General features: G+C 38.3%; 1 protein-coding gene across 2 annotated transcripts in view; it reads left to right on the top strand.

The window, feature by feature from the left end:
• Nucleotides 1–15,978, top strand: part of LOC126263041 (scm-like with four MBT domains protein 2) — a 161,470-nt gene that overhangs the window by 73,268 nt on the left and 72,224 nt on the right. For both annotated transcript variants that reach the window (XM_049960014.1, XM_049960016.1), the window contains exons 8-9: nt 5,470–5,755; nt 6,745–6,888. In XM_049960014.1, coding sequence (XP_049815971.1) covers nt 5,470–5,755; nt 6,745–6,888 — 430 coding nt within the window. The remainder of the gene's footprint in view (nt 1–5,469; nt 5,756–6,744; nt 6,889–15,978) is intronic.

The following is a 15,978-nucleotide window of genomic DNA, read 5'->3' as shown; positions in this document are numbered from 1 at the left end:
AGAACAGCATTTCCTACTGCTTCCACAAGCTCTCCATGACAGTGCCGCGCTTTCCCTCCACGGTGAACTGCAATCTTTACATAAGACCACTGTACAAGTGAGGTAACATCCATCCTTGATGGCTGCTGAACTCACACCGTGGCCTCTCTTTCTACTTGGTTCTCTTGGAAAGGACTGCCATCTACCACCATATTCTGCTACTGCGGATTCTTAGGGAGGGTTTTGATGCTATGGAATGCACATAGTTTGTAATGTAATGTACTATTGCATCTTTTGCATTTGACAGTAAAATACGTATGCAAAGACAAAGTTTTTTCATCTTTTCTCTCGTGCTATATCTTCATGGCGGTGTGTGCGCTCATCCATCTCCCTACGTGCAATGGTTACATATGAACTAACCTTCCATTTACATATTTAAGAATTTTTTAATTTGTTATCATTTTTGAGACAAGAAATATTTGCCATGACTTTTACAACGACCTTTGTATAAAATAGGCAACCACTTATCTGTTGAATTTTTTGGTGTGTGTAGCTGCCCTTCATTCTAATTTACCATAACAGCAAAAACATTCACTTGTTTGTAATAGGATTACCTGTTAAGAAATTCTTGTATAGAGTGGGGTTGCTTTTTTTTTAAGTATTTTCATTTAAAATTGTTTTTTATAATGTTTCCTTTTTATAATGTTTCCTTAGATCACTAGCTAAATGATCAAGATTTTTATGACTGTGTATTTACTCCTTTCAAACCTGTTCTAAAGCTGATGGATAGTACACAACATGTTTCCTTCTAGTTTTTAACTATTACTTTTGTTTGAAAACTGTGATTGGTTGTTAAAATTTCAATAAATTGTTCCTGAGATTATTCTTACTACAATAAACATTAATGAATGACAAAACTAGTATGTATGTTTGTACAGGAGGCACATTTTAAATTATCATGTTACCCCATGCTAAGGACCTTCACCCTCCACGAAAAGGCTAATTGTAATGAAGAAAGAGTAAAGTGTGTGACGTGTGTTGTGTTGTGTTGTGTTGTGTGACATAACTATCTAAGTGCTGTGTTTGAGTTTCGAATTCAAAGAGGTTTTCCACACATGGGGCACCCTCTCTTTCAGCAGGGCAGTGCCAGGCCTCACACAACCTTGATCTGTGTCTCCTTAATGACGATACTCCTACTCATTTCAGTGTTACCCACAGAATCTTTTCGGCTGTCGAGCTTACGATCTCTTCTCCCAGTTGTGTTCCTTTGCTAAAATGCTACACAGTGATCCTTTGACAGTGACTATTTTCTGGTGATCCTGTCACTTACTTGTCACCACCAACTGACCAGTTACCGCGTTTAGCTCTTTGAAGAGCCGTCTGGCAGTTGTGTACTTCTGTTGTCACTTTTGTCCACGCTGTGTCAGGTAGCATTGATGAGGTTGCGGGAGATGTCTCCAACCTGATCACCTACACTGCTGGAACTGCTGTTCCCCTTTCTATAAGGTCCTTTTAACATGGCTGACTTTGTGGTAGACCAAAGACATTGCAACAGCTACTCACAATCATTGAATGATCACGCAATGTCTCAAGTAGCATCCTTCAAACACCACCATCCTCACGTTTAAGCAGCTTCGCACTAAAGCTCACTACCTGATTGTGTGCAGTATTATGCCTCGTCCTTGGGAATGCGTGCCTCGTCATCCCAGGTATGGGGCAAGCTTCATAGTCTTCTAGGCTACAAAAGAGCAACAATTATTCTGGTTCTCTTCCTTCAGAGTCTATAGACAGCTACTGACTGATTAACTCACTTACATGCTCTGTAAATTGCTTGAAATGATGATAACCCAATGATTATGCTGGGCTCTCAAATTGTGGGACCTTTTCTTCCCCTATCAGGGTGGTTTCCGGGAGTGATGATCCACAACCGACAAACCGGCAACCTGACTACAAATTTCTAAAATCCAGCACTTGATTGCATCTTTTTTGACATACATAAATCATTCGACACTACTTGGTGCCATTACATTTTTCTTTCTCACTATGCCCGGGGCTTTCAAGCCTCCCTACCAATCTTTATTCGTCAATTTTTTTCTTGCTACTACTGCACGTGAACACGAGTGCGGCGTCACCGCGCACGTGTGCTCAAATCGGCTGGCAACTGTATCGGCGTGGACCGGTCGCCTGTAGGAGGCGTGCCAATGGCGCAGTCTCTACCAAACTGTCTGCTTGCGACTCACATATATGTAAGCACGGACCAGCGCTGCAGACTCCCTCTGTGTTCAACCAGTTTTACTGTTGGCACACCATTTACGTAATTTGTTCTGCGTCTTGTTACACGTGGATTCACAAAAGGCTTATTTCTGTTATTGTTCAGAGATTTATGAATAAAACCATATTATTTGTGTCGTTTGGATTGGTTTCGTGTATTATCGGATTAGCGATTAGTTTGGAACATTTCTGCATGTACAGTCTTTAATTGTAGTTTCATCAAGTTAGTCTCTACGGGCGTCATGCTACCGCCCCCGATTGAACAGCTTACTTCAGCAATGACCACTTTGTCAACTTCCATTAACAGACACTTACTGATACCCCTAATTAATCTTACTCAGACTATGACGGATGCAATTACCTATTTAGCTCCGGACGAGGAAGTGCGGCAGAAGGCTTTACTCTGTGTAAAACCCCCGTTAGCAGAAGTTTTGCAAATAGCACAGTCTTTTGAAGTTTCTAGGGCAGTCGTGGCTAAATTGAAGCGTGGGACGATGTGGCAATATGTCACCAGAAGTGCCGTCTAGGGTGACAGATAGCTTGCACGAGGAAGCGGTAGTTGTGGTGGTAAACGTGTGGACCCAGTGTCTAGCAGATGTGACTGTTACAGCCCCAGCATCAGCATTCTCTCCTGCCGTATTGTCCTTTCTGTGTTGTCCAGCACGAACTTTCAACATGCCCTAAATGCTGGGCTGCTTGTAATGCTTGCCAGATAACAGGCCGTATTGCCTCCACGTACCGTTTGCCAAAGTTCACTCGCGGTACGGACGTGGATGGAAACTGTGTGACTCCGCTGCTTGTGACTTCTCCCAAGTTGTTTATCGAGTTAAATGTTTTTCCCTAAGTGCCCCGGCTTACTGGTTGATGGGGGTGCTGCAGTGACATTATTGAATTCTTAAACTTATGTGAGTTAAGGCTTGTCAGTGTTGCACCGGTCATACAGAAGCTAGTCAGTTCTAACAATGCACCATCGGGACAATTTGCGGCATCTGCCTCTTACGAGTCAGTGATTTGTTCTATTACATTTTTGGTGGTGGTTGCTGATGCTGGTGTTGAGAACTTCTTCAGGGCGGATGCATTTCAGCCATTTGGGTTTTCTTTCACTGACACAGTTCACATTGTGTCCAATCAGGTACTGTATTCTCAACTGGAAACACTGTGTAGGAGTTTTCTGACTTACTTTCACAAGGTATATGGCTTGCTACAAATTTTTCTGCTCATATTTCTTTGAAATCCAGGGCTAGGCATCATTTTTGTTGTGTGCATCCTATTCCTGTAGTCCTGAAAGATCAAGTGAAAGCAGAATCGGGCATACTTCAACATGTAGGTGTGGTGCAACCTGTTATGGCTCAGAATGGTCATTCCCACTGGTTTAGTTTGAAAGCTACCAGGGAAACTTCGCCTCTGTTGCGAGTTTAGTATTACTGTCAGTGCACTGACAGTCACGGGTACATATCCCCTTCCACGCTAGGAGAAACTGTTAGCAAAAATATCGGGAGGCCGGTACTTTTCTAAAATTGATTTGTCTGAAGCATATCTGCAGGTTCTTGTGGATGAAGAGTCTCTAAGAGTTCTGGTTTTGAATACTGCTTTTGGTCTCAATCAATATTTGTGTCTTCCTTTGGTGTGGTTGGCCACCCTGCTATTTCCCCATGATTTTAGAGCAATTGATTATGCCTGTCCTGGGTTGAATTAATTATCTGGATGATACTGTCACGGGCTCCTCCACGGACAATCACTTGAAAAAGTTGCACACTTTGTTTTCTGTCATAGACTCTGCAGGCTTACTTTGTAACCTCGTAAAATGTCAGTTTTTTCAACCTTCTATTGTTTATATGAGGTTTGAGGTCTCACAGGATGGAATTAATCCTCTGCCAGACGACATCTCGAGACCGGATAGCAAACGTGATTTTCAAATGTTGAAATCCAAACTACTCTTGCCTGCTTGTTTAGCTATGTTCTCTTCAGATCAACACACAGTTATGGCAACTGATGCCTCACAGTATGGCCTTGCCATGGACCTAGTGTGGCGATATGCCGACAGCTCTGGATGGCCTGTTGCTTTCGTCTCTAAATCTCTCTTTCTGGCCCAGCTGTAACGTGACACTTGCCTGGCAATGCAGCACATGGCTTACAATGCTGGTCGCTGCTCTTATCTTGCTACACTTACAAAATTCATTGTCGACCTACATCTCAACATGCCAATGCTAACACCTTCCTGTCGATCCTGATCCCAACTTTGATCTTGAAGAATTCCAATGCTTCGATTTTGATACTGAAATGCAGGCCTCGGTCTAGGGTTTCCCAATTACGAGCTTGTGCATAGCAACTGCTGTTGCTGCCGGTCCGGTTCTCTGTCCGGTTGGTTTTGTTTGCTCGACAGTGCCGGCGAGATAAACTGTCAGGATGGACTTCAGACCCCCTGAGCACCTGAACTTGTATGTGTGATAAATTATTAGAACGATGGTAACATTGACAGTTAAGTATGTATTTAACAACATATTATGTTGTAATAAGTGTCGTACTCATCAGACCTTGTGGGACTCTCACATTCAAAAGACTGCACTTTGACGACGACATGTACTCATGTCAGATAGTTTTATAAGTAAAATATGGCGTTTCAGTCTTCGATCGCTATTCTTTATTCTCAATAACCGGTTTCGGGCTAGCTGCCCATCTTCAGATCATATGTTGTAGTTACAGAGTAACTTGTCCGTACAGAACACACAGTTCACTGTCATAAGTAAAGTTTTTTACTTATGACAGTGAACTGTGTGTTCTGTACGGACAAGTTACTCTGTAACTACAACATATGATCTGAAGATGGGCAGCTAGCCCGAAACCGGTTATTGAGAATAAAGAATAGCGATCGAAGACTGAAACGCCATATTTTACTTAATGAACGATCGCGGACCTCCCAATGAGACAACCATGTCTTGTTTTGATAAAGATAGTTTTATATTCTGACAGAATGTAATTTTTGCAGTTTACTTGAAAATGCCATAAGGCCAAAATTGCAATAGTAACAATAAATATTTTATACGGTCAACGGCGACTCTGATGTCCTTTAAGAAAGATTTTAGTATAGTTGTCCTATAATCGTGAATATGCAGCAGAGTCCTGATGTATCTCGTTCCTGCTTTGATAGGAATTGTATTCTGCCCTTCTTTAACACAGTTGTTAGATCTTTCAGCTACATCTACATCTTTGTCTGTGCAGGTTGGTGTGAAGAGAATGGAATAACTCTGTCACCTCCACGGGGATGGCAGAGTAATGATGGAGAGACTTTTTCATGGGTTAATTATTTGTCAAAGATGCCTGGTGTCGAGACTGCTCCCACAGCACTTTTTCCACCACGCCGTTCTGCTTCTGAAATGGGATTTTGTCAAGGTGCAGCCTTGGAAGCTGTTGACCCAAATAATCCTGATCGTGTTTGTGCTGCAACTATTGCAAACATCACTCAGCATCTATTGTGGATACGTCTCGAATCAGAGCCTCGAGAGAGGTAATCTCTCTCTCCATCAGTTGTTACCTGCTGTGATTCTAATGTCTCTTTCATTAATACTGAACTCATAGTAATAGTAGTGCGTAATAGAAAGTATGATAACATAACCGAGTCTCTAATAGCATTCTAGCAAAAGTTTTTTATTTATCGAGTGTTTCTATTCTGTGTTCTGCTGTTCTAGGTGCATTACATTAATTTTTTGTTCATTGCAATTGTGTAGATATGTAAATAGTATGGCATACTTATACTGTATCTAATGTATTGTTAAAAAGTAAGGAAAGGTGCTACTGTCAACATAATTTGACATGAAGCACTAACTCATAAAAATTGAGTAAGGTGGCATAGTGGTTAAGTACTGGACTTGCAAGAACAGTGAGGTCAAAGCCATGTCCAGCCATCCAGGTTAGTTCTAAGCAGTTTTCTTAAATCAGTTAAGGCGTATTCGAAGCAACATTATGAATTTCCTTACCTGTCTTTCTTCTGAACAAGTGTGTGGGCTGCCTCTAGTGACATCATCAGTAATGGGATCTTAAAGCTTAATCTACATTCCTGCCCTTCATATGGGGAAGTGCAAGTAAAGAAATCCTCCATGGCCTCCATGCCATAAAGAGAACCATCATAGTATTCACCTCAAGTAAATTAAACAAACCATAGGAAACATTAATTAGTATGTAAACCTCACTTCTTATAAATGAGTATTCAAGTTCTTAACCATTCCGCCATCTCATTCTACAGTGTGTTCTTGTTTCATCCCCATATCTCACCATTCACTTTCTTTGTTCTGTATGCAGAGTCGACGTGTACTCGAGTACATACATATCACTAAAATTCATTGTCTGAAAAATTTCTGATACAAATTACAACACACACAAGTGTTACATTTGGCACTGTAACACACTTATTAATTTTATAAAATTCATTTTTATTCCAAACTGTTCATCTTTTTTTGACACTGCATTCTGGCATATGTATGAAACTTTCTTTTACAGATCTCGTCAATACGTAGTCAATATTGATTCTCTGGACATTTTCCCTGTGGGCTGGTGTGAGAGCAATTCTTATCCTCTGAAACCTCCTCGTTCTTTCTCAACGCCTGTTCCAGTGAGGCAGCCAGCCCAAGTTAACACACCAAAGTAAGTAACAAAATCTGACAATTGACAGGCCAATATAAAAACGTAGTTATATTTCAGGAAGAGTGCATTGAACAGAGCAAGTAATTACTCTTTTTTTTCCAGCCTGAAGTTATCTATTAGAAGATTTCAGAAAAGAATACTGAAACTCCTTGGTCATTGAGTTACCTTTTTCTGTTTGCTTCAGCAGTCTTTATCTGCTGAGAAAGAGTTCAGACTCATTTAATATTTTTTAAGGTCCTTACAACCTATGTCACTGTGTCACTCACCTGCTGCCATTTGTCTTTATCCCTGAAAATTTTCCATAGTGTTTCATTATATGTGGTATAAGTCCACAAGTCTTCATGAGGAGGACACTCTTGCATGGCATGTTCAGGTGCACCAGTGATCTCACATGCACGAACATTAGTTATGCTTTTTTTTCATCGCATATAGATTTTCAGGGTATGACCCACAGCCTGTGAGGCAGTTGTGACAGTGCTCTTATTCACCTGACCTTGCTCTGGTAAGAGCTCTTGGCATAACTGCTGTACTAGCAGCAGCTGAGTAGAAAAAGTGAACCAAGAGGATATTCTTCAGTTCAGACATAAAAGTCAGTGGATTATTGTTAAAATTTTTATTTCTTGTGATAGCTTATTGAAAATAGAAACAACATAATACTTTACATCTAGAATGAGAATTTCACTCTGCAGCGGAGTGTGCGCTGATATGAAACTTCCTAGCAGATTAAAACTGTGCCCGACCGAGACTTGAACTCGGGACCTTTGCCTTTCGCGGGCAAGTGCTCTACCATCTGAGCTACTGAAGCACAACTCACACCCGGTACTCATAGCTTTACTTCTGCCAGTATCTCGTCTCCTACCTTCCAAACTTTACAGAAGCTCTCCTTCGAACCATGCAGAACTAGCACTCCTGAAAGAAAGGATATTGCGGAGACATGGCTTAGCCACAGCGTGGGGGATGTTTCCAGAATCCAAATGCAGATCAGATTTCTACATAGTATTAACTGAGTGGAAGCTGCTAATTCTTGGAAATAAACTCATATTGTTAACAACAAACAATGTTAAAGAAAATATGGATTGAGAGGCCACTGTTGAGCTCCCACACTACTGAACAGGGGCACCGACAAGAAATTTGCAAACTTACACCAGATATCACTCGAACTGCCTGTTTCTGAGCCAAAAATACCCTTAGTTAATAAGAAGAGTTACAACAGGATATAATGCTGTATGTCATAATACAACGAAAATAAGCGAAAATAGACTAATTTTCATGCTGTACTATCATTTCTTGCAGATATTGTTCTAATGGGAAATACAGTGGCATTCAATTTTTTGGACAAGATCCTGAACATGGGCTTTCCATGACAACTCAGCATCTATCTGAACGCCTAAGAATCATATATTTTCTGACTCACTAATCTGTGTAATCAAAATTTCAGAATGACTAATCTGTGTAATCAAAATGTCAGTTTTAGTGTAATTGTGTGTTAGAAACTGTAAAAACAGCGCCTTACTGTGATTTACCATCAATTTATTTCTAGAAGTCATGAAATGTCTTCAGCTACATTATTTGATACATTCCCTATGTTGCAGTCTACATCTTTCACTACTAAGCTAGCGCCATCAGCAAACAGAGAAGATATTGTGGAATCGCTTGTCATATTAGAAGTTATGATGTGCAAGAAACAGTAGTGGTCTCAGCACTGACCCCTAGGGCAACCCCAGCTAACTGTGACCCATTGAGACTCCGTGTCATTACTGCGGAGAATGACCTTTTGTTGTCTGTTCTTAAAGTATGAGAGGAAGCAATTGTGAGCTGCTTCTCTTATTTGACGATCCCCTCTTCCCCATCCGCAAGCCACCACTCTCACTGATACAGTAGCCTGCCTTGTGATTCAACCCACCCTCACTCACCACCGCCCAATGCATGCTATACAACCAACAAATAAAATCCCATTTACCTCTGCCCCTCCACTGCACCCTCGATAGCCGCTGTCAGAATTCCCATCTCTCATAGCACACATCCCACTAATTCTCCCTCTCCTGTGCTATCTGGGCTTATGAGAGCTCTTTCTTCCTATACCAACTCCTAGAGTATTGTTTTGTGATCAGCACAATTAAGCGTCTTAGTTAAATCGAAGAAGACATCTAGTGTCTGCAGCTTTTTGTTGAATCCATCCAATGCCTCACAGAGAAAAGAGAAAAAAGAATATATTTAGTACGCCATTGACATCTTTCAGTCGTTAAACCACTTCTAAAACCAAACTATAAATTTAACATCAAATTATGTGAACTGAAATCTATTTTCAGTATTTTCAATAACTTCATAAAATTCAAATGGCACAAAAATTGGTCTAAAATTTTCTACATTATACCTTTCTCCTTTTTGTATAAAGTGATCTTAATATTGAATGCTTTAATTGTTGGGAAACTGACCATTGCTAAAGGAAAAATTCCAGCTTTAGTAATTACTGGGCTTATATATGCAGTACAGTGCTTCAATATTCTGCTAGATACCCCATCACATCCATTTGAGTATTTAGTACTCAGTGATTCAATTATTGACTCAATCTCCTTGAGTGTATTTAATTTTCACTGAGTTTTACAATAATTGACTGATTAGTTACTCACTTGTCCTATAATTTGAATGATTCTTTTACCGAACTGATATGGAACAAGTCAGTTTACATGATATGTATACTTGATTAACATATTATTAATGAACTTGTAATTTTTAGTCCTTTTCATGCAAATACATTTAAAAACTAGCTCCTTTTTTAGAAAGCTACTAGTTTTAAATAAAAATTCCTCTGTGAAATATAAGGAATGTGCAAGAGAAATGATTCTAATTGCTATCTGCCAGACATTTTATGGTATTGGACAAATGATCAACAATTTTTGTTGCTGTACATTGAACTCCATTTTGGGCCATTGACATCTTTAATAATGGCTAAAAAAAAAGGTCATTTTTCCCTCTAGTACTGTAGGTATGGATATCACTGATCTTCTTAAATTGTGATGAATTGTTTGTAGCTAAAGACAAGAATTCTATGCAACATAAAATCCCAAACAAATGCATACATTCATGCACTATCAAATTACAATACATACAATATCAGATGAAAAATACATTAAAATATGCACTATTATTGTTGTTCCTAACTTATTAATTCACTCCCCTTTTTGCACGGTAAACGACTAACAACATTTTAAAATTATTTTCTGCTAGGTTCCTGTGCTTATCAGCCAAAATATTTCTGTAGGCACAATATGACCTCTCTACACAACAAGACATTATAGGTGCAAATGTGAACAAACATATTTGTTAGTTAAGTTCTTCATTCATGCTTTCACCTTCTTCACTGAACAAAAGAATCCATAGTTTAGTTTAGTTTAACGCCGACAACAAATTAAATACGTGCATTAGTGTATCGTTTAGTCTTGCCATTAAAGGTTTGACTTTTCTTTGCATATTTTTTCAGAAAACACGAAAAGATCGTAACTTCGCGAAGTCGCGCTTAGGCTTAAATTTTGTAAACGTGTTTGTTTATTGTTTCACGGTAATTTAACTAGTTTCTCGGTAACAAATAAGTAAACTACCGTAAATAGCGTATAACTTCATTGTTTTAATACAGATTTCAGAAAAACAGCGGAACTTTATATCAGAAACTTGCCTATATACATTTGTTTATAGGCCTAATTCTCGTAACGTTTTTGGAGAATCAAAGTTAAAGTACCTCGTTTAATTGTCCTTTTTTTCATTCAATCGAGTGAAATATATAATAAATAGCGTATACCTTCATTGTTTTAATACAGATCTCAGAAAAACAGCGGAATTTTAAATCAGAAACTTGCTTATATACATTTGTGAATAGGCTTAATTCTTGTAACGTATTTTTTTGATTTTCGGTAATTTAACTGATTTATTCTAGCTAAAGTATTATTTTTGCCATGAGTGAGAAGTGCCTGACTTGCCGTAGAATTGTTAGTTCCGGGGTTTGGTGTGATGGATGTAGTAGTTTTTTTCACTGCGGGGATTGCAGTGGCGTGGGTGTTGGGAAAGTGGATCAGGCTCATCAGTGGTCATGTAGGATTTGCAGCAGAGATAGGAAGATAGTGGAACAGGAGGGGAAAATTGCTGCCCTTCAGGCTGAGCTAGATCAGGCTAGGGAAGATCTGGACAGGTTAAGGAGGGAGAAGGGCAAAGAGAGGTGGGAAGTGGCAACAGGTAGCAGAAGGAACAGGCCTAGAACTAAGTCTGACAGTTTTGTGGTGAATGTCAAAAATAAGTTTGACCTGTTGCTTCAGTTAGAAACTGATGAGCCTCAAGCAGAGGTAGGTGTAGACAGGACACAACAAACTTTCAATAGGAAATTGAAAAAGAATGTAGGAAAGTCATCGAAAAGGAAGAAAGTTTTGTTGTTAGGCAGTTCTCATGCCAGAGGTGTAGGCCAACTTCTGGAGGAGGAATTAGGACCAGAATACCAGGTCACAATTTTTTTCAAACCAAGTGCTAGTCTGGATCAGGTGACAGAGGATTTAGGTTCACTCTGTAAAGGATTTACCAGGGAAGACACCGTGGTTATTGTGGGAGGGCCAGGGAACAGCATCGACAGAGATCCTGGGTACAGTATAGAGTGTGACCTGGTAAAGATTGCGTCGGCATCGAGACACATCAATGTTGAATTTGTATCTGTCCTGAGACGCCATGACCGGCCTCATTTGAACTCTTCTGTTGGGAGAGTTAATTTGGAGTTGGAACGGCTGCTTGGGTCGGGTGCGGGGGCTCATATTGGTGTGGTTCCTGTTGATTATCTCAGTAGGTGGGACTATACCAGGCACGGCCTACATCTCAACAGGAAAGGGAAGGGGAAACTGGCTGGGGTAATAGCAGGAAATTTAAGGGGGGGAGGCACTGCCATGAATGGTAAAATACCAGTGGTTACAGGTGTTGGAGCAGCACCTTTTTTAGGATAGGTAAGACAGAAAGATGTCAAGTTCTACGAGAGGTCAGGATTGAAACAAATCTTCAGTTTAGGAAAGAAATTAAACAGCACAATTCTAGCACATTGGATCACCAATCACAGCTATCAATTATAAATTTTCACCAATCACCAGAAATTTTATCTCCACCAAGTTGTATCTCAGTCCTAGGTAATTGCATTGATGAATTAAAGTCACCCAACCCAGTTGACATAATCTGCCTCTCTGAACACCGTGTGACCACTGGTATAGGAACTAGGCCTAAGCACAATGAGAAACTCAGACAGGAGAGTACTGCAAATGTTAGAATAAGGAAAGGTTCTCATAAAAGTATAATTAAAAATAATGTAAGTATATTTCATCAAAATATTGGGAGTTTAAAGAATAAAGTAGATGAGCTTCTGGTTTGTTTAGAAGTTTTAGAAGCTGAGAATGAAATAGATATACTATGCCTGTCTGAGCATCACATTGTTACTGATATGGATAAGGTAAATGTAAGTGGATATAAGCTCTCTGCACATGTAATGAGAGAAAATATGGAGAAAGGAGGAGTTGCCATATATGTCGAAAGTTTATCATTGTGCAAAAAGTATAGAAACAAAAAAGTTTTGTGTAGAGAAACATATAGAAGCATGTGCCTGTGAGCTTAAATTAAATAAAGGCACATTTATAATTGTAACTGTATATAGGTCCCCATCAGGAAATTTTCATCTATTTCTGAAAAATTTGGACTCCTTGTTGTGCTATCTGTCAGACAGGGGGAAGCAAATTATTATTTGTGGGGACTTCAATGTAGATTCTCTGAAAGGGGGTAATAGGAAAAATGACCTTGAAGTATTACTCGGTTCTTTCAATTTGACACCCGTTATTGATTTTCCTACTCGGGTGGTAAAGGATAGCAGCTCACTGATAGATAACTTCTTTATAGACCAAGATAAGTTTAACCAGATAAATGCTCAGCCTGTTGAGAATGGTCTTTCTGATCATGGTGCACAGCTAGTTACAATATATGACATAGCTCCATTCAGCAATACTAAACAGTCCTCCAAAGTAGTACGTCCAGTCAACGATTTAACAATTGCAAATTTCAGGGAAAGCCTACAGCAGTTAGACTGGGATGAGGTGTACCGTGAACCTGATGCCAATTTAAAATATAATTTATTTCATGACATTTTTGTAAATGCATTTGAAAACTGCTTCCCCAAGAAAATAGTTAAACATACTCGTAAGAAACCTTGTAACAAACCATGGCTTACTAAGGGTATAAAAATATCTTGTAACCGGAAAAGGGAAATGTATCTGACAGCAAGAAAGAGTAGTGACCCAGAAACTATCAAAAATTATAAAAACTACTGTGTTATATTAAGAAAAGTTATTAAACAATCCAGGAGTATGTGTATCATGTCTGAAATCAGCAACTCTGATAATAAAATTAAAACAATTTGGAATATTATTAAAAGAGAAACAGGTCAACCAAGAGCAGAGGAAGACAGTATTACCATCAAATTGAATGAAAACTTTACGAACAAAAAGTCAGAAGTTGAAAATATTTTTAATAATCATTTTCTAAATGTTGTGGATATAGTAGGATCCAGGTGTTCATTAGAAGATGCTAGGCTGTTAATGGAAGAGGCCATACCTATGCAATTTGCTACAATTGAAATCTCACCCACTTCTCCCTCTGAAATTAGGAAAATAATAAACTTGCTTAAAAGCAAAAACTCACATGGAATTGATGGCATTTCCAGCAAAATACTAAAAGCTTGTTCTCAACAGATAAGTAAGATTCTCAGCCACCTGTGTAATAGCTCTCTGGAACAGGGCATTTTCCCTGATAGACTGAAATATGCTATTGTTATACCTTTGCATAAAAAGGGGGATAGATCTGATGTCAACAATTACCGTCCAATCTCCCTTCTAACAGCTTTATCCAAAATTTTTGAGAAAGTAATGTATTCAAGAGTAGCTTCACATATCTGTAAAAATGAAGTACTAACAAAATGTCAGTTTGGTTTCCAGAAAGGTTTTTCAACAGAAAATGCCATATATGCTTTCACCAGTCAAATTTTGAATGATCTGAATAACCGAACACCACCCATTGGGATTTTTTGTGATCTCTCAAAGGCTTTTGATTGTGTAAATCATGAAATTCTGCTAGACAAGCTCAAGTATTGTGGCATGAGTGGGACAGTGCACAAATGGTTTAATTCGTACCTAACAGGAAGAGTGCAGAAAGTTGAAATAAGTAGTTCTCGTAACATGCAAAGATCAGCACATTCCTCAAACTGGGGAACTATCAAGAATGGGGTTCCACAAGGGTCTGTCTTGGGTCCTTTGTTGTTCTTATTATATATTAATGACTTGCCATTCTATATTCATGAAGAGGCAAAGTTAGTTCTCTTTGCTGATGATACAAGTATAGTAATCACACCTGACAAACAAGAATTAACTGATGAAATTGTCAATACTGTCTTTCAGAAAATTACTAAGTGGTTCCTTGTAAACGGACTCTCACTGAATTTTGATAAGACACAGTACATACAGTTCCGTACAGTGAATGGTATGACGCCATTAATAAATATAGACCTTAATCAGAAGCATATAGCTAAGGTAGAATATTGCAAATTTTTAGGTGTGTCCATTGATGAGAGGTTAAATTGGAAGAAACACATTGATGATCTGCTGAAACGTTTGAGTTCAGCTATTTATGCAATAAGGGTCATTGCAAATTTTGGTGATAAACATCTTAGTAAATTAGCTTACTACGCCTATTTTCACTCATTGCTTTCATATGGCATCATATTTTGGGGTAATTCATCACTGAGGAATAAAGTATTTATTGCACAAAAGCGTGTAATCAGAATAATAGCTGGAGTCCACCCAAGATCATCCTGCAGACATTTATTTAAGGATCTAGGGATATTCACAGTAGCTTCTCAGTATATATACTCTCTTATGAAATTTGTTATTAACAACCAAACCCAATTCAAAAGTAATAGCAGTGTGCATAACTACAATACTAGGAGAAAGGATGATCTTCACTATTCAAGATTAAATCTAACTTTGGCACAGAAAGGGGTGAATTATACTGGCACTAAAGTCTTTAGTCACTTACCAAATAGTATCAAAAGTCTGACAGATAACCAACAAGTATTTAAGAAGAAATTAAAAGAATTTCTGAATGACAACTCCTTCTACTCCATAGAGGAATTTTTAGATATAAATTAAGAAAAAAACAAAAAAAATATTTAAAAAATAAAAAAATAAAAATAAAAAATAAAGAAAAACAAAAAAACACAATAAAATAAAGTTGTTATATTAACTTAAGTATGTTGTTAAATTAACCTAATTATGTCATGTATTGGAAAATTCGACTCGTTCCACATCATTACGAAATATCGTATTCATGATCCATGGAACTAGTATTAATCTAATCTAATTTAATCTTGTTTATAACACAGGGAAGTTAGTCTTAATGTTAATTAAATAATGCTGCACATTTTTGCATTGAAATGCTGCTTGTGCATCTCTAATACATACACCATCATCCGGCAAGAAACTATTTATTGCCTAAAATGAAAGTAGTATTTACTTTAGAATATTGAAGTATCAATTTTGTTGCAATGAACTATGTACCAATTTTATTTCATACTGATTTAATAGCATCAGAAATGACAGAGTAAAAAACTGCAGTTTTCAACTAACTACCCCATCTAGTAAGGATGGGCTGAGAGGGTAACAGTAGCTCAGGTAGGCTCTTTTTATAAGCAGCTACATGTGCAGGGACTTTTTAAAACATCTGTATAGAACAAAATAACATTTTAAAATGACTAATTTATTTACAGCTTTGGCACCATTCAAAATGATATATCCCAAGAGTTTTACACATACCTTTTAATTTAATTGAGGATATCAAATTATTGACAGTATCATAATTGCTTCTGCAACTCAATTGGGTCCACAGACAAGACATGTAATGTGTTGTACATTTGGGTAGAATATTTCAACTGCATTACCGGCCTTCTTCAGCATGTAGAGAGCAGCGTCACTTAATAGGAAAGCAACTCTGCTTTTATTTAGATTATATGATTACAGAAGACCTAAAATA

This window comes from Schistocerca nitens, chromosome 6 (genome assembly GCF_023898315.1).
Source record: "Schistocerca nitens isolate TAMUIC-IGC-003100 chromosome 6, iqSchNite1.1, whole genome shotgun sequence".
Classification (NCBI taxonomy): Eukaryota; Metazoa; Arthropoda; class Insecta; order Orthoptera; family Acrididae; genus Schistocerca; species Schistocerca nitens.
Note: the sequence above shows the minus strand (reverse complement) of the source record. Positions and strands in the feature narration are given on the sequence as shown.